General features: G+C 40.4%; 2 protein-coding genes across 2 annotated transcripts; one reads left to right on the top strand and one right to left on the bottom strand.

The window, feature by feature from the left end:
- Window positions 1-2,516: 2,516 nt before the first annotated feature.
- On the top strand, window positions 2,517-3,271 carry K441DRAFT_536527 (class I glutamine amidotransferase-like protein; the record flags this gene model as incomplete). The annotated part of the gene is made up of 2 exons (XM_067642421.1): window positions 2,517-2,963; window positions 3,014-3,271. 2 exons carry the CDS (start codon window positions 2,517-2,519, stop codon window positions 3,269-3,271), a joined length of 705 nt encoding a protein of 234 aa, XP_067509400.1.
- A 14,391-nt stretch (window positions 3,272-17,662) lies between these two features.
- Window positions 17,663-21,138, bottom strand: K441DRAFT_601934 (uncharacterized protein). Its single transcript, XM_067645247.1, has 3 exons — window positions 20,634-21,138; window positions 19,699-20,508; window positions 17,663-19,627 (listed from the first exon to the last, which is right to left on the bottom strand). The coding sequence occupies exons 1-3, from the start codon at window positions 20,901-20,903 to the stop codon at window positions 17,918-17,920; spliced, it is 2,790 nt and encodes a 929-aa protein (XP_067509399.1). The 5' UTR covers window positions 20,904-21,138; the 3' UTR covers window positions 17,663-17,917.
- Between the last annotated feature and the right edge of the window lie 325 nt (window positions 21,139-21,463).

The raw sequence follows: 21,463 nt of genomic DNA, 5'->3' as shown, positions 1-21,463 counted from the left end.
CTTGTGGATATTAATAAAGACCATTTGTATGTTAAATACGTGCGCCTAATGTCTTGAATTTGAATTCTAGTCGTATTAGATGCACTAGTACACGATGCAGATGTCCCAGATATCTACCGTTCGATCGAAAGCTTGAGAAGACTGGTTCCTGCTAGATAAAATAGGGGTTTATTCCACGCCTTTTAGATACACCTATAGCCGGCAGTTGGTTCTAGAAAATCCATTAATTAGAGAGCTGATAAAGGTGACTCTAATGCAGGTATTGACAGGATAATAGATGTGGCGGTTACTTACATTAATTTTGTTAAAGTTAATGATTTGCCTTATATAAATAAAGCGGCTCGGCTTCCAAAAGCTTGCCAAAGTGGCTCAGACCAAGAAACAGATCGATTGATTGAATAGGTTAGCTTGCGGATATTCGATTATCCGCGCAGCGGATATTCATCGGTTTCTTGGTCTGAGCATGCTGAGTCAAGTCGATATTCGCGAATGTCTACGGCCAAGCCTGCGGCCAAGCTGTAGACATATTCGAATATCTTACCCCCGCTAATTAAGCCGCTAATATGCGCGTATCATTAGCCTATTGGGCCAGCCGTGCGCCTATATATTTACCCTACGATAAGGTTACTCATCCGCTCGCTAAGGGGCCGGTAGGTAGGGTAGGTATACTTTCTCTACCTCTCCTCCCCAGTCTATATCTACATATATATATAAAAAATAGGAACCCCCCCTATGGTGCGGCTTCTCTAGCAACGTCCTATCTTAAAAATAGCGGTAATTAGTTGTGTAGATATTAACGTTATAAATAATGCCAAACTATACGCTAACGTGTAGAGTATCCTTACGCGTGCTAAGAGGCCTAAAAATATATCTTTAAATTATAAGCTAAAGTAGAAAAAGTTTAAGGTCGTGCAACGCACTGTAATAACTCTACCACCACTTAGTAAATAATTTAGGGTAATGGTAACGGGACACCCCCTAATTGATATGCGGACACCCCCCAATTGATATACGGACACCCCCCACTAATTGAGTTTGGTTCCTTCCTGATTAAGTTAGAATATCACGTGAATTTAAGTTGTTTGCATCGCGAAAATTAAATTGTTAAAATGTAACTGACTGTAATACCTTGATTGCGCAGTACCCTGTGAGGCGCCATGTGAACTTATTTGGGTGCTGCTACCTTTGCTTAATGTTTATGAACAGCCTTTGCTTAATGTCTACGAACTGCCTCTGCGAGCACGCCTGCGCTCGCGCCTGTGCTCGCGCGTGCGCCCGCGTCCACGCCCACGTCCATGCGTAGTATACCCGGTATTCTGTTTAAATGCTAATGGCTCGCGATAAGTTGATGTATTAACGCGAATAGACCTAGCCAGGCGGCCGCGGTGGCGTTCAACAGTTAGAGTATGGGCGCGCGATGGTCGCGCACTGATGCAGATGCAAACAACTTAAATTCACGTGATATTCTAACTTAATCAGGAAGGAACCAAACTCAATTAGTGGGGGGTGTCCGTATATCAATTGGGGGGTGTCCGCATATCAATTAGGGGGTGTCCCGTTACCATTACCCATAATTTATAAGTTTAGTTTAAAGATTTTTTAATTTCTTAATAGTAAAAGTATAACTTTAATACAAATAATAATAATTACGTTTTAAAGGTTTATTATATTAGTAGTATAAGTATATGAGTATTCATTTTTAAAATTTTAAAATTATATATTAAGTGGTGGTAGAGTTATTGATATATAAAGATAGCTGATTTTGGTGTAATTTTGGGTGGCTCGATCGGGTGGCTAATACGTTATTAATGATGATTAGCTGAACTTGCTCGAATTTACGTGACCTCCATCTAATTTAGCCCCGCTGTGGGGAGTTTGATAGGACTACAAAGCTTGGAAAATTTGTGGTAGAAAACTATTAAGCCGGGTCTAGACCCCAAAGTGATGCAGGGAACACACTTGAAGCTGCACAGTTGGAAAACTGAGTTAGGCTCCAAATTTTTCAATGTCGGACGGCATGATAGGCTTCAAGCCGAAATAGGAAGAAGCGAATAGGAAGATAAGCCAGGGAAAATTGCCTAGATAAAAGGATTACAACGATACTGTATGCATACAGTTGTAGTTCAGCTCCGGTGCGGGGAGATATTGGGTGGCTTGGCTGACCTGCAAATCGCCTTTTCGACGAAAAAAAACAATCAAATGGCTGGCTGGTGCTGCGTAAGACAAAGCCGAGAAAGTAAAAGCTGCGCCCCCCCCTGTGGCATGTTGTGTAATCAATAAGTCATATTTAAAAGCCTGCCGAAACCTGGAAATATAGGAGCCAAATTCCTCTGGCAACGTTTCTGTATCTCATTTACCTACTTCACTGCTTCAGGAGCCGTTCACCTCCCAGCTCTCAATAACTTGAACTTGAAGTTTTGTTCGCTAGAAATTTACGAGATCCAACCGTGGAGAGTACAACAATATGGCCGGCAAAAGTGAGTTCCTTACACCAAAGAATTTAACTGGAAGATAAAATGCTGAGTATTAAAGAGCCAACCAAATTCGGCTTGCTTTTGTATCCAGGTTTTGAAGTTCTCGATGTCTTTGGACCTCTTGAAGCTCTCAACGTTATCTCTCGGGAAGATTTCTTGAAAATTAGCCCAGTCTACATCGAGAATGTATCACTTAGCATAATTGCTGAAACCATGGAGCCTGTCTCTCCCGGGAAGCCCGGTATGGCTGGTAGCTCCCTGGCTCAGAAGATAACCCCAGAATATACGTTGGAAAATGCGCCTGATCTAGACGTGCTGCTCATTCCAGGGGGTTTGGGGTCTGATGACGTTCCCGATGTGGTCATCCAATGGCTCCGGAATATCTTTCCGAACCTACAATATCTAATTACAGTCTGTACAGGGGCCGACCTAGCAGCACGGGCCGGTCTCTTGAATGGACTGAGGGCCACCACAAACAAGATGGCTTGGGTAAGTAATTTAGTCGAAGCCACAAGCTTCCTTTACTGACATTTCTCTAGAAATGGGTAACCTCCAAACCGACGAGTCGCAAGACTTATTGGGTCGCTGACGCGCGCTGGGTGAAAGGCAGCCCGAAGATCTGGACTACTTCAGGTGTCAGCGCAGGGACTGATGGCGTGATCGCATGGATTGAAGAGATATACGGCGCGGATCTTGCCACCAATGCATGCACCTGGATGGAGTATATCAGAGATTCGAAGCCAAACTGTGATCCCTTCTCAAAGGGTTTGCACGATGTCCCGCCTACTGAAACCTAATCAGTGTTCTAATTCCAGTGCAAGGATATGAGTCTGCGAGTTGATTTCTTCCTGGATCTTAATAAAGTTGCTGGGAGACCGATAGTCGTTTTGATCCATTCGCGGGAATAAAATATGTCGTTCATCATAAAGAATGGCAATTGTGTTAGCAGATGCGAATTTCACTAAAGAGGATATTGCCATGGATCACCGGCCACCGGATTCCAAAATCTATTTAAACCATACACTAGAGGACTATGCTCCGGCAACTTTCCGATGTCCTAGAAAGCCTACCTTAATCCTGGGTGTATGCACGGTCTTCCTACCCTCACCCCATCTGGGAACACAGCGTATTTCAAACAAACCTCGAGGATACTTCTAATGCCTCCTGATTTTGCAATTAGATTTAATACTCGTCGCTAATTGGCCATCCAAGGGCTAGGGTCTAGATGCTTTAACTGAAAATCCACTAGAGCCATATGTAAACGGCTGGATAGCCTCTGACAGCCGGTGCGTCATTCTCAGAATCACGTTACTGAAAGACGATATTGGATATATAAATGATCAATAATATGAGGTCCATGGGCCTTGATTTGGTTTCTCGGTGCTCACCATATCGGTACAGAGTGTTCAAGAGCATATTCGTTTTAGCTTTAATTGCCTGAGAATTCGATACTCTCTTATAAAATGCCACGCACACGGAATCAAAATCGGAATAGCGCAAGACAATCCAGCTACGGAACATTGGGAATTCTTATGGTATTTCGACGCTCAAATTATTCGCAGACACTCTAGATTGACGCCATCTGTATCAATCAGCAGGATGATGAGGAGAAGGGCCGCCAAGTTTCGCTGATGGGAGGTTTACCGATTACAGGCAAAACTCCTTAGTACGATATAGGTTTTGGCGCCAAATGTATCGTAATACCAATGGTATTGTTATATCAAGAGTCACGTGTAGGGTAAATAAGCAGTAAAACTTTAACAAAAAGTGGATCTTAAAGCCTAAAGGGTATAGATTTCCCTCCTTATAGGCCAGATATACCCCCTTCCCATACAACTAGTTATACCGATATTGGTGGTGGAGCTTAACGATATCGCCAAAAGTCAGATTATCGCTAGTTACACCAAAAAAGGCATGATCAGGGCGTGTGGGTCGTAATACCAAATGTATCGTTATATACCCGGTATCATATTAAGGAGTTTTGCCTGTAGCGATAATTCTCCAGGTCTGGCTCGGGGCAGGGGCCGAGCAAACGGCAGTTGCCATAGCTTTTCTGTAACCGACTACCGGTACCAAAGCTTGCGCTATCTTATGACTCACCACCCTATTTCTTGCCATCGCATATCTCACTACTTATTCCATTACCTATTTCTATTACCTATCACCGACTAAGTGGCGTTGTCTACAGTGGCAATTGTGGATCATCGTCGTCATCTTCTTGCTACCTACCTCGTGTATATATAGAGACTGTAGAGCTACATTTACAATTAAGTCGTTCGTTCAATACCCGCACTGCAAAGCTTACATTTTCTATCAGACCTAACGCCAAAGGCAGAGCCATTCAGTGTGTCCAACAGTCAGCTAGCTGCGAGCTTCAGCCTTTATAGCTGACTGACTGCGTTAATTAGACCGCTCGCTCTCCGCTAACTGCAAGGTAACGTAGGCTAACTGTCACGCTGTCAGCTAGCTGTCCCGATTAGGAAAGTGATATAGACTTCACGATGTCTTATTGCGGATTTTTAGCAGCACCTCTCTATATATAAACATTAACGTTGCCTAATTAAATTTGGACAGCGGTGGAGGGATACCCCCTAATTGATACACGGACAGAATAGGACAGAATTCGGTGGACTTAGCAGAATTTGGTGGCAGATATTCATGATGCTCTGCGTATGGAGGCTCTGCACGAAGCTTTGCATAAAGCTCTGCACGAAGCTCTGCGGGAGGCTCTGCACGAAGCTCTGCGGGAGGCTCTGCACGAAGCTCTGCGGGAGGCTCTGCACAAAGCTCTGCACAAAGCTTTTATATGTTGGCCACGGAGGTAGCCCTACTACAGAGGTGCGACGGGTGCTGTTCGACGTCAGTTTTCAACGTGTATCATCACTCTCTAGGGACCCCTGTANGGGGTCAATTCTCTTATGTATATTAGGGCTCTTAGAGCCACCTTGAATAAAACAGATCAATCGTTCAATTCTGTGTCTCTACCTACCAGCTAGCTTATGTCATTCGTGATACCTGCCTGGCTGAAAGTTATGAGCCCGGTAACCTTCTAAGCACCAGGGAGATCTCAGTGGCCAGACGAATACCACTAAGCCTCTTTGAGCATAGTTCGTCACAAAATATTACGTGCTTTACGCGTAAGCGCGTCTCTTTACGCAACCTTAAGAAAACAATAAAAGCTACTATGGTACCTATATCAACGGACTCTACCAATCCTCTTTTACTAACCTAAAAGGACTAGCCTTTATAGTTTTAATTTATCTGCTAAGAAGTAAGTTTTGTAAAGATCTAGGACTATATTAACCCAGATAAGACGGAAGACGAAATTAAGGAAAACACTAAGCCAAACATACCCTTGATAGTAGCAGCTCCTACAGCACCCGCAACAGCTTTAGCAGCTCCTACAGCACTAGCAGCAGCTCCTACAGCACCTGCAGCAGCTCTAGCAATAACTCTATCGTCTACTAGAACAGCTATACCTAGGTTATTAAGTCAATAAGGATAATAAACTTAGCAGTCTCTAGAGACATAAAGAATGCTCTTTAAGCTCTATAAGCTCCAATAATAAGACTATATAAAGCGGGAAGAGAAGCTCTATACCTTTACAGTACTATTGCATGCCACTATAGGCACTAACTTCTTAGAATATCTTAAAAACCTTACTACACTATATTTAATTTTAAGGCAGCTAAAAAAGGTAGCAAAGCTATCTTAAGCTATATTATAGTAAATGGTATTAGACAATCTTAAGAAACAAAAACAAGGGCCTAAACGTTAGACTCTAGAATCTTAGCTTTAGCTTTATATTACCATTATATAGAACGGTAAAGAGCTAGAGGAAGGGTTAATAGAGGTAATAAAAGGCAGCGTTATATGAGCCTTTATCTAGGACTATAAGGAGATCTATCTAGCTCTATATTATACCTTTATTTAAAAGGTAGCAAAGAGGTTAGAGAAGCTTAAAATAGCAACAATAATTAAGAAATTTAACCTCCTCTATAAGCATCTAAATACGGGACGTAACGCTTATGCTATACTCTTAGGACAGCTATCTACAGATCTTATAACGTCTACTACCCTAGTACCTTCTTAATTACCTAAGGCAAAGTGCTTTACTTATAGTTTACCCTATAAGTTAAAGAATTGTAAGTAACTGTTTTAGTCTCTTTAAGGTCTAAACTTTATACCAAATAACAAGTATCTAAGGAGGTATTAGGAATAGCTTAAGGTCCCAATAAACAAGTAGTATTATAATAAAAGGGTTAAGTAGATTAAGAGGGAAGGCCCTAGGTTAAAGACGTCTATATTAGCTTCGTCTACTACTTAAAAGATTAAAGATCTGGACAGGCCCTAAGCTACAGCGGCTACTATAATAATATCCTTTTTATTATTAATATTATCGTAGGATTATCTAGATCTATCTTTAATTAATGCCTAGGGGTATAACACTATAGTAGACACCCACTTTTACAACGATATTAGATACTTTTGTAACTTTAAGCTAAATATATCTATAGTAATAGCTGGAGATTTTAGGGCAGAAATCCATAGATACGGTAATATTAACTTAGTAATTAAGGTAGGAAAACAACGCCTAACTTAGTATCTAATATTAAGGAACGTAGCGTACGCTCCCTATTTCCATACTAATCTAATATCCGCAGCAAAGCTCCGTAGGGTTAGAGTAATTATTAACTAATTTATAAACTAATTGCGCTATAAAGATAACAAAAGCCTATTTAGTAACCTTACGGAATACAGAGGTCTCTACCTTATTAATGCCATTACCTGCTTACTACCTACTCCTACTACCTACGCTATATCTACTAGATTCTTTAAGACCTTAGTATATAACAAAGTATAGTATTAACGCTTACTATACTGTAATATGGAGTTAGTAGATTATCTGCCAACTACGGTAAATTGGGTTAAAGTAGTTAAGACAAATAAAGGAAGAACTCTGTATAGTGTACTACTTTATAAACCATATATTCTTAAAAAGATAATATAGTAGATATCTTATAGAATATTTGTAAAGGGAACCTACCCTTTTAAATATATTTACTTTAATGTTATTATAAAGGAAGACGGGTTTAATGGAGATACGTATATAGCTTACTTTTGGTATAACTATATAAAGTACCATTATGCTTTTCCTATTAAGAACTATAAATAAGAGATACTGCTCCCACTCTTTAAATTAATAATAGCATTTGCAAAGAAATTTAATACTTAAGGTATCCGTATTTAGTATATAGATAAGAAGTAAGGTATAGGGGTTAAGGTAAAGAACCTTATTTAACTTAACAGAGGTATTATTAAGCAATTAATGCTATATACTTTAGCTTAAAATAGACCTATAAAGAGGTTAGAGAGAGCTATTTCTAAATAAGTAAGGACTGCTATTATTAAAGCAAAGTTACCCGTAAATCTATAGCCCGAGTTTATACTTCTAGCAGTGTTCCTACTTAATTAAACTCCCATTAAGTCTATTAACTAAAAAACCCTATTTAAAATACTCTATAAACGGAAGCTATAGCTAGTAGGACTTTATATAGCTAGATCTTTAACCTACGTGCTTATTAAACACAGTATTCCTAGGAAGGTAAAGTTTAAGCCATAAGCCTAGGTAGGTTATCTTATTAGTATAAAAGCATTAAATATCTATAGGATATAGATACTAACCACTAACCGCATTATCCGATCTTATAATATACAAATTAATAAGTTAAAGAAATATTAATCTCCTATTATACTAGAACACCTTATTATCTTATAGGCTTAAAAAGATTATTTTTAATAAGTCTAAAACCTACTAAATAATCTTTAAAATAGTAGTAAGGACTAAATAGAGAACTTTAATAAAGAACTAGATATAAGACTGCCGCATTTAGCAAATATTAACGTTACTCCTATATTAAAAAGCATTTAGATCTTAATAGAAGAACTCCGTTAGCTACCTACCCCAAAGCTAACTTTAGAACTATCTATACTATTAGCGTCTTTAACGCCTTAGTAATTACCATCTACTACGGTATCTACGCTATAAACACTATCTACTACTTAGTTATCTTCTAAAGTCACCAAACTACCGTTTATAAATCCTACACCTTATTCCAAACCTTAGACGACAGCAGGCTTATTATTAAGGGGTAAGAGACGTTCTAGCCGTAAAAAGTAGTCTATAGTAAAGAAGAAAGATATACTAAATTAGGATCTATAATAATAAGCCTTTGCGGTTTAAATTAATAACAGTGATATTATTAATCCAGATATAACACCATTAGCTTACGCTTTCTATACTACTACTATAAAGATATACGGATATTAAGACGACTTTCTACCACTACTAGGGTTATAGAAAGAGATACTTAATTATAAGTACGCTATAGAGTTTAAAGTAGCTACTTATACTAAGATAAAGGCCTTAACTAAAAAGTAGACCTAGGACAAGGTATAACTAATTAAGAAGGTCTATTGACTTCCTACTATATAGGTCTTTACGTATAAGGAAGATTTAGATAACTTTATTATAAGATTTAAAGCTCGTCTAGTTGTTTATAGAGACCTTTAGGTAGTCTTATAAGAGGAGGTTAAAGCTATAATAGTAGTCTATTAAACCTTCCATTTACTTTACGCTCTTATCGCTAGCTTTAACCTAGATATTATACAGATTAACGCCGTTAAAGCCTTTATTAATGCCTTAGTTAACAATAAGGTCTACCTTATTCCCCCTAAGGGTATAAACCTACCGCCTAGATTCTCTCTCTATCTAAGAAAGGCAATATACGGACTACGGAAATCTCCAAAATTATAGTTTTTAGAAATATCTGCTGCTCTGTAAAGCATGGGTTTAAAAGCTATACTAGACAAACTATATCTCTATATACACCCTACCAAACCTATCTTTATATTCTTCTACGTTAATAATATCCTAATTATAGGACACCTAAGCTGTTAATAGCAGATAGAGGACATCCTAAAGTAGCTATAAGATTAATTTAAGATCCGCTAAATACCTTAATTTACATTATTCCTAAATACTTATATTATGCGAGATTAATAAAAGGGAAAGCTCTAGCTCTGTCTAGATTAATATCTTAAAAAGCTAGTCTTAATATACCATCTAGAATATCTAAAGCTATTAGCTATACTACTATCGGGCTAAGAATTAACGCTATATAAGGGAGAAGCTACGCCAAATTAGATAAAAGAATATTAACGTTATATAGGTTCTGCGATATATCTAGCATCTACTATATAACTAGATATTACTTTCTTAATTAGTAGGCTGGCTAAGTTCTTATAAAATCCGTTACCAGCTTATCTTATAAAGATTAACAGATTGCTTACCTATTTCTATAATACTAGATACCTCACTCTTAAGTTCTCTACTATTATACCGTATAAGATAAACTAGGTTCTAAAAGCTGCTTCTAATACTAGCTTTGCTAATAATGCTCTAACTTATTAGAGCTTATAGGGCTTCTTAATAAGCTTGTTTAATAGGCCTATAGCATAGCAGGCAACTAGATAAAAGGTAGTTACTAAGTTTACTACAGAGGTAGAACTCCTAGCTCTCTTATACGTTAGTGGGGAGGTTAAGTATATAGTTTAGATCTTTAAAGCCATTAGATTTAATCCTAAATAGGACATTATTATTAATTATAACAATTAGCAGTTAGTACGGATCGTAATAAAAGAGACCCTTACGGTATCTACAAAACTCTAATACGTAGATATCCATTAATTCTGGCTTCGCTAAAAAGTCTAAAATAGAAGCTTTATTATGCAATGGGTACTAATAAGCGAGATAGCTATAGATGGACTAACTAAAGCTCTATTAAAGTAAAATTATTAAAAATTCGTTAATGTAGTAGGGCTCCGCGATATCAGACTTCTAGTCAATTAACGCTCAGCAAAGCTTACTACTAGCACGTCTCTCCCAACTGCCTAATCCGGTAATCTAGCTCTAACGTACTACGCCAGATCTAAGGGGGTGTGTTGGCCACAGAGGTAGCCCTACTACAGAGGTGCGACGGGTGCTGTTTAACGTCAGTTTTTAACGTATATCATCACTCTCTAGGGACCCCTGTAGGGGGTCAATTCTCTTATGTATATTAGGGCTCTTAGAGCCACCTTAAATAAAATAGATCAATCGTTCAATTCTGTGTCTCTACCTACCAGCTAGCTTATGTCATTCGTGATACCTACCTGGCTGAAATTATATAGAGCCTCCGTAGTAGAGCCGCCGTACGCAGAACCGTCGTACGCAGAGCCGTCGTGCAGAGCTTTTGTATACAGAGCTTCGTGCAGAGCTTCAACGCAGAGCTTCGTGCAGAGCTTCGCGCAGAGCTTCGTGCAAAGCTTCGTACAGAGCTTCCATGCGCAAAGCCAGATGTAGAGCCATATATAGAGCCACCTACTGAAATTTAAAAGAAAAGGATAATATAGCTTTATTTACTGGGTTTAAGTTAGTTATTTTTATATAATAATAATAAAGAAGGCGACTGAAAAATTATTTGGGGTATGCCAAGACTTATCGCGATAAGGTTTACTATGCTTTGCGAAAGTATTGCGAAAATCAAAATTAAGCGAGCCTCCCGCCCGCAGACACTTGTTTTTACAAAAATGCTCTTATAACCACCAAAAATAAGTCTTATTTTATAAAATTAGTAAATAAAACTATAAAATAGATACCGCTTTACAATTTTAAATATATGCCAGCTTAGTAAATAATGTGGTTGTGGGGTTTTAGGTAGTAAAGCGTTGGGCTAAGCATTACCCCCTCTACCAAAACAATATACCCCCTATAGCCCCACTAATATAGCTCTACATTTTATAAATAAAGATATAATTTATAGCCCTATTCTAGGGCTACAAAACAAGCCATTTTTTTATATATTTTATGGCCATTTTAGTAGAGTTATAAGGGGTGCTTATTTTTAGGGGTGGAGGGGTTAGGTTAGTTAGCGCAGAGCCTCAATTTAAGTTTTACAGCTATTATAAAGTACCCTATATAACTCAACCAATACCCCTCCAATTTATATAAATAGGGGCTTATTTTATAGCCCTATCTTAGGGCTATAAAATATATCCCTACTTATAAAATATAGAGTCGTATTAGTAGGGCAATAGGGGGTGTATTGTTTTAATAGAGGGGTGACGCTTAGCCTAATGCTTTACCACCTAAAATTTTACAACCACATTATTTACTAAGCTGCCATATATTTAAAATTATAAAACAGTATCTATTTTATAGTTTTACTTACTAATTTTATAGAATAAGACTTATTTTTAGTAGTTATAAAAGCATTTTATAAAACGAGCAGTCTGCGGGCGGAGGGGCTCGCTTAATTTGATTTTCGCAATACTTTCGCAAAGCATAGTATTATGGTTTTCTTATCGACTGCAACTCGCTTCCAGATAAGTGCCTCCCCCATCAAAATATTGTCTTTGCATACAAATTCGAACATAAATTAAATATAATCGTATGCGCATACTTTCTTAACTTTATTTCTTTACTATAAGCCTAAGGCTTCCTCCTACTGTGTTTAGTAGATCTGCGTTGCCTTATACTACAGCTAGGTAGGGTGTAGTTAGTAAGGGGTATCTTACTATAGACACTTAAATTAAGGCTCTATACTAACTAATTTTAACTACCTCGCCCCTAAAACTAGTACCCTATAATACCCCCTACGGCCCTACTAATATAGCTCTAATTTATATAAATAGGGACTAGTTTTATAGCTTTAGTAAAGGCGTATAAAATAAAGCCCTATTTATAAAATATAAAGCTATATTAATAAAGTTATAGGGGGGTTTAGGGAGGGAAGTTTGTTAGATAGTTAAGCATAGCCTTTACCTATCGCGCCCTTATTATACCGTCCTTTTAGCTTAATAGGATCGCAATTTAAGCAGGTAATATCCGTTAAGACTTAGTAATAGAAAAGCTAGTAAGAAATAGAGCTGTATATATTTTTAAGTAAAAAAAAGTACTGTGTATATAATTATATTTAATTTATATTTAAATTTATATATAAAGATAATATTTTAATATGGGAGGCTCTTATCTAGAAGCGAGTTGCAGTTAATAAGAAAACTATAATATTGGGTTAAAAGAAAAGCATATTAGGGTCTTCTTTACTCCCTTCTAGTATCCAGTTAACGTCTATCTTAATAGTGTAAATGAAGCCATAATAATAAAGATAGATAACAGCGCGACAAGGTGGAATCTCTCTATACCTACTTTCAAAGTATACTTCAGTCTGCGGCCCACAAGTAGAGTTTATTGTCTGTAACAAGCTCGAACGTCTACGCCGCCGCAATTCAGCTACTTCATTAACCTGCTCTATCCACAGCTGTATAGTAGCTAAACCAAGACGCACCGTCCTTAACGTCTCTTTGGCCTTCTCTTTAGCTTTATATAAGCCAAATTTCTTCTTAAACCCGTTCTATGCTTTATCGCTTACTAATATAAACCTCTTTAGCACAATAGATGTTAGACTAAAGCTCGCCTCAATATACTAAGATATTAGTTTTAATTAAATAATTCGTACTTCTTTATTATGGTTTTCTTATTAACTGCAACTTACTTCCAGATAAGAGCCTCCTATATTAAAATATTATCTTTATATATAAATTTAAATATAAATTAAATATAATCGTATGTGTAGTACTTTTTTTTACTTAAAAATATATATAGCTTTATTTCTTACTAGCTTTTCTATTATTAAGTCTTAGCGGGTATTACCTGCTTAAATTATAATCCTATTAAGCTAAAAGGACGGTGTAATAAGGGCGCAATAGGTAAAGGCCGTGCTTAACTATCCGACGAACTTCCCTCCCTAAACCCCCCTATAACTTTATTAATATAGCTTTATATTTTATAAATAGGGCTTTATTTTATACGCCTTTACTAAAGCTATAAAACTAGTCCCTATTTATATAAATTAGAGCTATATTAGTAGGGCCGTAGGGGGTATTATAGGGTACTAGTTTTAGGGGTAAGGTAGTTAAAATTAGTTAGCACAGAGCCTTAATTTAAGTATTTATAGTAAGACACCCCTTACTAACTATACCCTGCCCAGCCGTAGTATAAGGCGACATAGATCTACTAAACACGGTAGGAGGAAGCCTTAGGCTTATGGTAAAGAAATAAAGTTAAGAAAATATGCGCATACAATTATATTCGATTTATGTTCGAATTTGTATGTAAAGACAATATTTTGATGGGGGAGGCACTTATCTAAAAGCGAGTTGCAGTTAATAAGAAAACCATAATATCCAAAACCACACTTAACTCTCGCGTTTTCTAAATTTGTATCCCATTGTGTCTTCAGGTTTATGCACTTTTAGTTCCTACGTACCGTCGCACGCCTAAAAAGCCAATTAATAAGCTCTATACCGTATATAGTTTGGTATTCTAGGCGTTAAGTCAGCTCCAAGCAATAAGCTGCTGAGAAAGTTCGGATAGGGGTCGTTTATATATTCGCGATTTTTAGTCAGAAGTTGTTTAATATTAAATCCTTGTGTATACTGCCTACCTGAACCTTATAGAGCCATACTTTCGCGGCGTCAATTAGCAGCAGCGTTATCGTAGCTGCCCTAGAGCTTGTTTATGCAGCAGTTCCAAACTCCTAAGTATAAGTATAAGCCGTCGCCTAAATCGCATATAGAGCCTCTACTAGCGCAGACTTTATATAGGAGTTTTAAATCAACTAGTATACCTACGATCCTTAATCTAACTAGCCTATAGAGCTTTTACCTAAGTAGGCTACCGTTATATAAGGTAGGGAGCGAGTATAGGAGGATAAGACTGAGGAGGACGGGTTTTGTGCTATAATTAAGCCGCATAGGCAAGCTGCTAGTGGTAAGGACGATTTAGGTAATAAGAATTAAATTAATAATACAATGCTACCTTAGCTGTTAGTAGATGAAGTAAAGTAGCTAGGCCTTCCGTTAGTACCTACTAATTAGTAACCACTACTACACGTTCCTATAGAGCCTCTACACGTTATTAATCTTCTATATAAGCTCTATATCGCTGCTTAGCGCGCTAGTAAAAATATTAACCTTATTTCTACTATTAGTAGCGCCTCCCCTACTACTAATACTAATTCCTCTACTAAGCGTAATAAGCCACATAATTGTTAAGCTCACTACTTAGTTACTAATTATTAAGATTTAAGATTAAGTAAGGGGTGTAGGAGTAGGTGGGACCTTCCTAGGCAAGTCTTCCTACTCTTTTTTAGCTAACTAATCTTTTATCTACTTGCTGCTAATATAAATCTCTATACTGCTAAAAAGGACGCTAATGGAATTAACTAATTAGGACGTTATGTAGGTAAACAAAAGCTTATCTAGAGGGACACGTCGGCCGGCGAATTAATGATTTAGATAGGCTTAATTATCTATATAGGCGTCTTTTGGTAGCAGCAGCCGCGTAATATCTAGCAACGGGACAACAAATGGCCTATATACGCAATTACTTCCTTTATACCGTGTAGACAATAGGAGTAGATTAAGCGCTACTTCTATATATTAGCTTTAGAGCTTAGTAACGCTAAAGAGCATATATACGCTAAAATTAAACCTTTAACGTTAGCGCTAGGCGAAGCTTTTTAACGCTATATAGTGCCTAGCTCTATAGTATCTATTAATAAGATAATAATAAGGTTTACTAGTAGATCTAGCTATAAGATTAAGATATTAGGTAAGCCGATTTCTAAAGGATATAAGATTATAAGCCTTTATTAATATAGCTACTGTTTTAGCTTTATATTTAGCAGCGGGATAAATGGTTTTTATTACCTACCGCGTTAAACAAAGCTTACCGATATTATCCTTAATCCTATATCTAAAGCCGTCTTCTACCTCTACCGCCAGCTGCCCCTATAAGCTCGTCAATTCTGCCTATTTTAATAACTTCTTTAGCAATATTCGACTGTTTAGTGCGTTCTGACGGATTGGAATTACTGCCTACGGAACTACTCATTTAAATTTAATTAATTATCTGGCGGTGCATAAAACGGTAGATAAAAGAAAGGCGAGACTACCGTTCAACCTTATATCTAGTATAGTAGTAAAAGACGTGCTCTTAATCGTCTAGTAGAATAAAAATCTAGTCCGTTTCCTAATAACTGCACACGCCTGTAGCTTAGATGACGTCGGTGAGGTTAAGCGGCGTCGCCCACAGCTATATAACTCCTTCCTTAAGGATCTAGTTACTTATATACGGGGGGAGGAAGCCAGGAAGAAGCTAATGCTGCCACGCCTATTGATTAATTATAACAACTAGATGGGCGGAGTTAATATACATAACTAGCTTTAAAGCTACTATACTACTTAAATTACCTTAGTACGCAATTAAATACCTCTATTCTTTTAGGCGCTTAACGCGGCTATAATTAACGCCTACCTTATAAGCAAGACACTATTTAAAAAGTTAAAAAAAAAGTTCCTAATTAACTACCGTTAGTTCCGCATTCGGCTAGCCTAGAATCTTATTATTAAGGGCAGTAAATTAATAGGAGCTACAGATAAGGAAGTACGAGACCTTATACGGTTAATAGTACGCCCAAAATCTGGTTAATATTAAGCTGGTATAGGTCCTAGCCATAAGAACAACGGAACTAGAAGAAATGACTATGTTATATTAAGCACGCCTCTACCTTATATACGTCTTCTAGACAAGCCTTATAAACGCCAAATAGCCTACTTAAAGACGCAGGGCTTTAAAATAATGCCTTATTACTAGTTGTGTAGGTAAAAGAAGGCACGGAGGATCACAATTAAAGCACGTCGAATAGTTACTAAGTGCTTAACGTGCTTAAAGCCCCTATGCGAAGAGTGCTTTAGGGACTTCCATAAGCAGCCAAATTAATATTCTGCGGTAGTAGAGGCGGTGGATAAGATCCTACTATGCAGACTTTTAGTCTATTATATATATAAGCTACTGCTATATACATCAAAGCACCCCAAAAATCAATTTTTAATTAGATTAATACTTAAGTATCAAGTATCCCCTGCGATATTTAAGTTTTAGTGGTGGGGGCTAGCTAAAGTCAAACGAGCAAGGGTACGGGCGATACCTAGCGATTAGCGCGCAGCCTCTATCAGCTGCCAAGGACGCCAGGTGTCAAGAAAGACACCATGGGATAGGGATATATACAATCTTTAACAAAATTGTTAAAGCTACCTACGTAAGGTCTAGGGCTGTGTATAGGCTTAAAATAATCGCATGAGCTAGGTCTATAAACGATCAATTTTTAGCTCTTATACGTATACTTGTTGCGACGTTATAGGTAATATTACAATCCTTAATAACGCAATTTTTAACTAAATCGAAATTAATCTTAACTTTGGGCCGTTATAGGCTAATTTTGGCCCGATATCTATAAAATATCGGGTCGTCTCTCTAATCGATTAACTTTTAGTAGTATTTTAAACCGTTATGGTTAAGCAATTTAACCGCGGGTATGGGGAAAATCGTAGAAAATGTCGGAGCGCGTAATAAACGTTGGAAAAGTGCGTCAGACGTGATTCCGGTGGTTTATTACGAATGTGGTTAGTTATTTGCTTGTGGGTCGATTGACTTGTATTAACGGAATCGCGTCTGAGCTTGCTGAGGTAAGTCAAAAGAGCACATTTTCAAGATGGCACACCCTGCCAGATTACTATATAATAACTATTTAATTTTAAAGGGGCTCCATGAGATCGGCCTCTGCACCTCCACGCGGTGGAGCCCGGGAACCTGGCTGTACTATCGGCGTTCCATCAGGATCGTGCCATTAGACTTCTAGAGCAAACGCAGAGACGTGTGTACAGCAGCTGCGCGCGTCGGCGCTGCGACATGGTGGCGTGGAGAATTTTTTCGCTGGGAGGGTGAGCCCTAACAGAAGCCTTAAAAACGGCCATCACGCCTATCATTCGATAGCTTCGAATCAACGGCATCCACCTCCGGCGTCCCCCCTTCCTCCCGTACGGCTACCTTATACTACACGGCACCTATACGGCACGGCAACCGAACCATATACGCCCCGGAAGGCCTGTGATAAGCCTCTCATTCCCTATCCTACCCGACAGCCTGGACTTACCCGCACGGTATTTCGTCTTCCTCTACATCTAGCTGGGGATAACCTCAGACTTCTGCTACATTTCGTTACCAAAATGATGGGTCTGTCAAACTCGCATAGCGTCATTTATTGGAGAGACTTCTATTAATATTTCTAAAAGCATTGCAAATGCTAGCTTGGGACTGGGGCCAGTCTCGGAAGAGGTTGAGTACGCTGTTCCTCCACCATTAGTATACAAGGATGACCCGTACAAAGCCCATTCCACGTAATCAAAAACCATATGTTCTCCAATCCAAACCAGGTAGTTAACCACCCCGGAACTCCACAACCAGCCAATAGTCCAAGAAGCCCTCATGCACCCTACAATCAAGCCTTTAACCCCTCCAACAAAGCCTCCTCCCCTCTCTTCTCCACGGATCTGAACACATCACCTTCCCTCCCAGCATCCAAACCTTTCTCCGCACGCTCATACGCCTCTTCGCTCCGATCCAGCAGGATCTCCAATTCCTTCTTCCCTAACAACCTGTTCCCCTCCCCACCCGCCCCAATATCGAACATCTCACCGTCCTCCCTCCTCAACAGCTGCTGCAGCTCTTCTAACTCCGCCTTTGCACCATCCCCTTTTCTACGCCCTATCTTTTTCGAGCTATCGCGCAGCCCGCCTTTGCGAATAACAAGCTTTTCGAGCCGGCGCTTCCCCTCCGCGCTCTCGAGCAACCTCGCCTCAACAGTATTGCGCGTGGCGAAGCGGTAGACGATGACGTTTCGCGTCTGCCCGATGCGGTGCGCGCGGTCCTGCGCCTGCAGGTCCTGCTGCGGGTTCCAGTCGGAGTCGAAGAGGATGACGGTGTCGGCGGCCGCGAGGTTGATGCCCTGGCCGCCGGCGCGCGTGCTGAGCAGGAAGATGTTGTAGGCGGGCTCGTCGACACCTTTGCGGGATTTATTGGAGGAGGCGGTGGCGGGCTTGTTGAAGGCATTGATCTGCTCTTGGCGGTCTGTTTGCGATACGGTGCCGTCGATGCGGCAGACGGGCCAGCCGCGGAGCTGGGTCGCGTAGGAGGAGAGGAGATCGAGTTGCGTTTTGAATTGGCTGAATATCAGGACTTTGTGTCCTCGCTTCAGCAGATCTGGTAATAGCGAGTCGAGTAGTAGCATTTTCCCAGAGGAGGTAACGAGTGTCTCGTCTGGTTCCGTCTCTGTTGCGAAGATCTCGCCATCTTCGGATGAAGTGGAGATGAAGGGGTTGAAGAAGTTGTATGGAGAGTTACAGCAGAGGCGGAGTTGCATGATAGGATTTTGCAGTTTCTTGGCACCGATATGGCGTTTGGCAATTGCAAGAGTACTTGCGCGAATAAGGCCTTCTTCTGCTGATGAGTCAAGCTCTTCTTTCTCTGCGGAGGAATGGTCTTGGACTTCTAGCTGCGCAAAATACTGACGGTCGCTAACTTCTTCGTAGTTCATCTGCGGGCGGTCTCTTCGGCCACGCACACTAGAAGCGGGAGTGGCTTCGCGGGAAGATTTTGCGCTTTTGTTGGGGGTTTCCACATTGCTCTCGAGAGCTTTGCGTTTCAGACTTGGGGTGCTTCGAGCACTACGAGGAGTCGCGCTGCCACTCACGCTCCATGAACTGAGTCGCTCAACAGCTTTCTTTTCTAGATAACTGCGGCTTGTGCCATCAATAATGGCCTGGTAGAGCTCGCGCTGCATTGGCGTCAAAGGCGCAAAAAGCACGTACTCGCGTTTCCGTGGCATCAAGCTTTCCACGTCTGCTTTAACCCTACGGAGTAAGAAAGGGTTGAGGACTGCATGGAGTGAGGCAACTAGGTACTGCTCCCGCTTTCCGGAGAAAAGCTGCTCATATCCATTGCGGTCTTTAAGCGCGGAGAAGTCGAACCAGCTTTCGAAGGACTCGAGCTTGTCGAAGATTGAGGGCATGAGGAAGTGCAGCAAAGACCAAAGCTCCGTAAGATTGTTTTGAAGTGGTGTGCCTGTAATTAGGAGACGATTTGCGGATTGGTAGGATTGAAGTTCGCGGATCAGGCGGCAGTCGAGATTTTTGATTCGATGTCCTTCATCCTATAGTAGATGTGAGCTAACGGAGTTTCTCCAGTACGCTAATTACTCTTCAGTGAGCTCTACACACTCACAATGATGATAAACTGCCAGCCAAAGCCGGTCAAGAACTTCCGGTCATTCATGCAAATCTCATAGCTTGTCACGACAACTGGAAACTCGCTAGTCCCAGGATGCTTTAACCTGGTTTTCCTTACGTTTTCTCTTTCAGGCTTCGTCCCATGATATAGTACAACTGGAATGCTCGGAGTCCACTTCCTAAACTCTTCAACCCAATTACTTGTCGTGCTGAGGGGAGCCGCAATCAAAAATGGCCCATAAGACTTATTTTCTCGCAAGTGCGCCAAGAACGCGATTGTTTGGATCGTCTTGCCCAAGCCCATCTCGTCGGCCAAGATCCCATTTATGCCGTTATTATATAGTGAAGTCAGCCATTCTAACCCCTCGAGCTGATACGAACGCATTGTGCCTCCAGTAACAAGGCTTGGCTGTCGTGCGGATTTGAGGTTTTGAACTCCAACATCACCGGTCTGGACGTCTTCTTCCACCACAGCTTGGAGCGCTTCCGTGACGTTCACTGTGCTTGTCTTCTTCTCAATATCCTCTTTTTTAAAAAAGTCGGATATTTTGCCGCCAGTTTTACTTTCTCCCTTTTTCGATCTACCCTTCCCACGAGTGGGGAGTATCTTTTCCTCGGCCTGTAGCTTGTTGCAATCTGAAGTGTTGCTCTCATTTGCAGCACGCGTTGCACGGCGTTGCGATGCCTCAGCTATCTTCTCGGCCTTCTCTTCCCGCTTTTGCGCTTGTTTTTGGCTTTTCGCATCTCGAGATTTCTCTTCTTCTTCCTGACGTTGCATCTGCGCAAGCATTACGGTAGCGAAGAGCTGTGAAATGATATTTAATTAGCATGCTTATGGTTAATTGAGTCCCAGCCCCAGTCGAAGTAAAAGTTCTGCCTAGAAGCCCAAAATCGTGACTCAAACGAATATATGCGAAAGCACAACCTCACCTTACTCTTACTCAACAAATGCTCCAGTGCCTTGAACTTGGTATCCAGCACCTCCTTCCCACCTTTAAGGTCTTCTTGCCTCTTCTTCCCCATTTTCTGCTCTCTTTTCAGATCGTCCTTTTCGCGCTTCAACCGCATCTGCTCCTCCTCCACCTGCATCTCTTTAGAAACGTCATTATCCACAAACTCCATTTCGACGGGTGGTGGCGAGGAAGCAGGCGTGGATTTTTGCGATTCGGTATCGGCGCCTGTAGTGCAAGAAGACACCATGATTGCTAGTGTCCGCTTTCGAGGTTGTGTGCCTTGGAAGCCTACGACGAGATGGCGGCAGTGGATATCTCACATTCGGCGGATTCACTTCTTTATTTCATTGAATAAATTGGGAGATTGGTCTCGTAGGGCATCACAGAAGCCTATCGAAGTGTCTGGTGAATGCGTGTGGAGGGAGGGAGCAATTTAGGGGGGACTTGAATGGGATAGAAAATCGCGTGCAAAGTCAAGGGCGTCAGCGGGTGACTCGGCGAACGCGACTTCGCGAAAGCACCGTCTTTCGCGAGTCAGATCGCCGAGAGGACCGCCAAGATTTCGGGCTTACAGCTCGGCGGGGTCAGGAGAAAACTCGGGGTTAGGACACGCTAACCCCGCTGATGTAACGAAGCCTTGTAGTAGTTACTACGGTGGACTTGTGGGCTTACAGCTCGGTGTGGTCCGTAAAAAACTCGGCGTGGTCCAAAAGTTCAACGTGGTCCGAACTTCCAATTTAACTTTGGACCACGCTCAGCTTTGGAGCACGCTTAGCTTTATGCATATGCAGCGCATATACAAATTTT

Source organism: Cenococcum geophilum (genome assembly GCF_001692895.1).
Source record: "Cenococcum geophilum 1.58 unplaced genomic scaffold K441scaffold_3, whole genome shotgun sequence".
Lineage (NCBI taxonomy): Eukaryota > Fungi > Ascomycota > Dothideomycetes > Gloniales > Gloniaceae > Cenococcum > Cenococcum geophilum.
This window is presented reverse-complemented; position numbering and strand designations above follow the sequence as displayed.

What these genes read in the sequence shown, in the direction of transcription:
- K441DRAFT_601934 (XM_067645247.1), bottom strand. Translation starts at nt 20,903, where the DNA reads ATGGTGTCTTCTTGCACTACAGGCGCCGATACCGAATCGCAAAAATCC. An exon ending in ATTTGTTGAGTAAGAGTAAG is followed by an intron (nt 20,509 to 20,633) that starts GTGAGGTTGTGC and finishes ATCATTTCACAG; the next exon opens with CTCTTCGCTACCGTAATGCT. An exon ending in GCTGGCAGTTTATCATCATT is followed by an intron (nt 19,628 to 19,698) that starts GTGAGTGTGTAG and finishes CATCTACTATAG; the next exon opens with GATGAAGGACATCGAATCAA.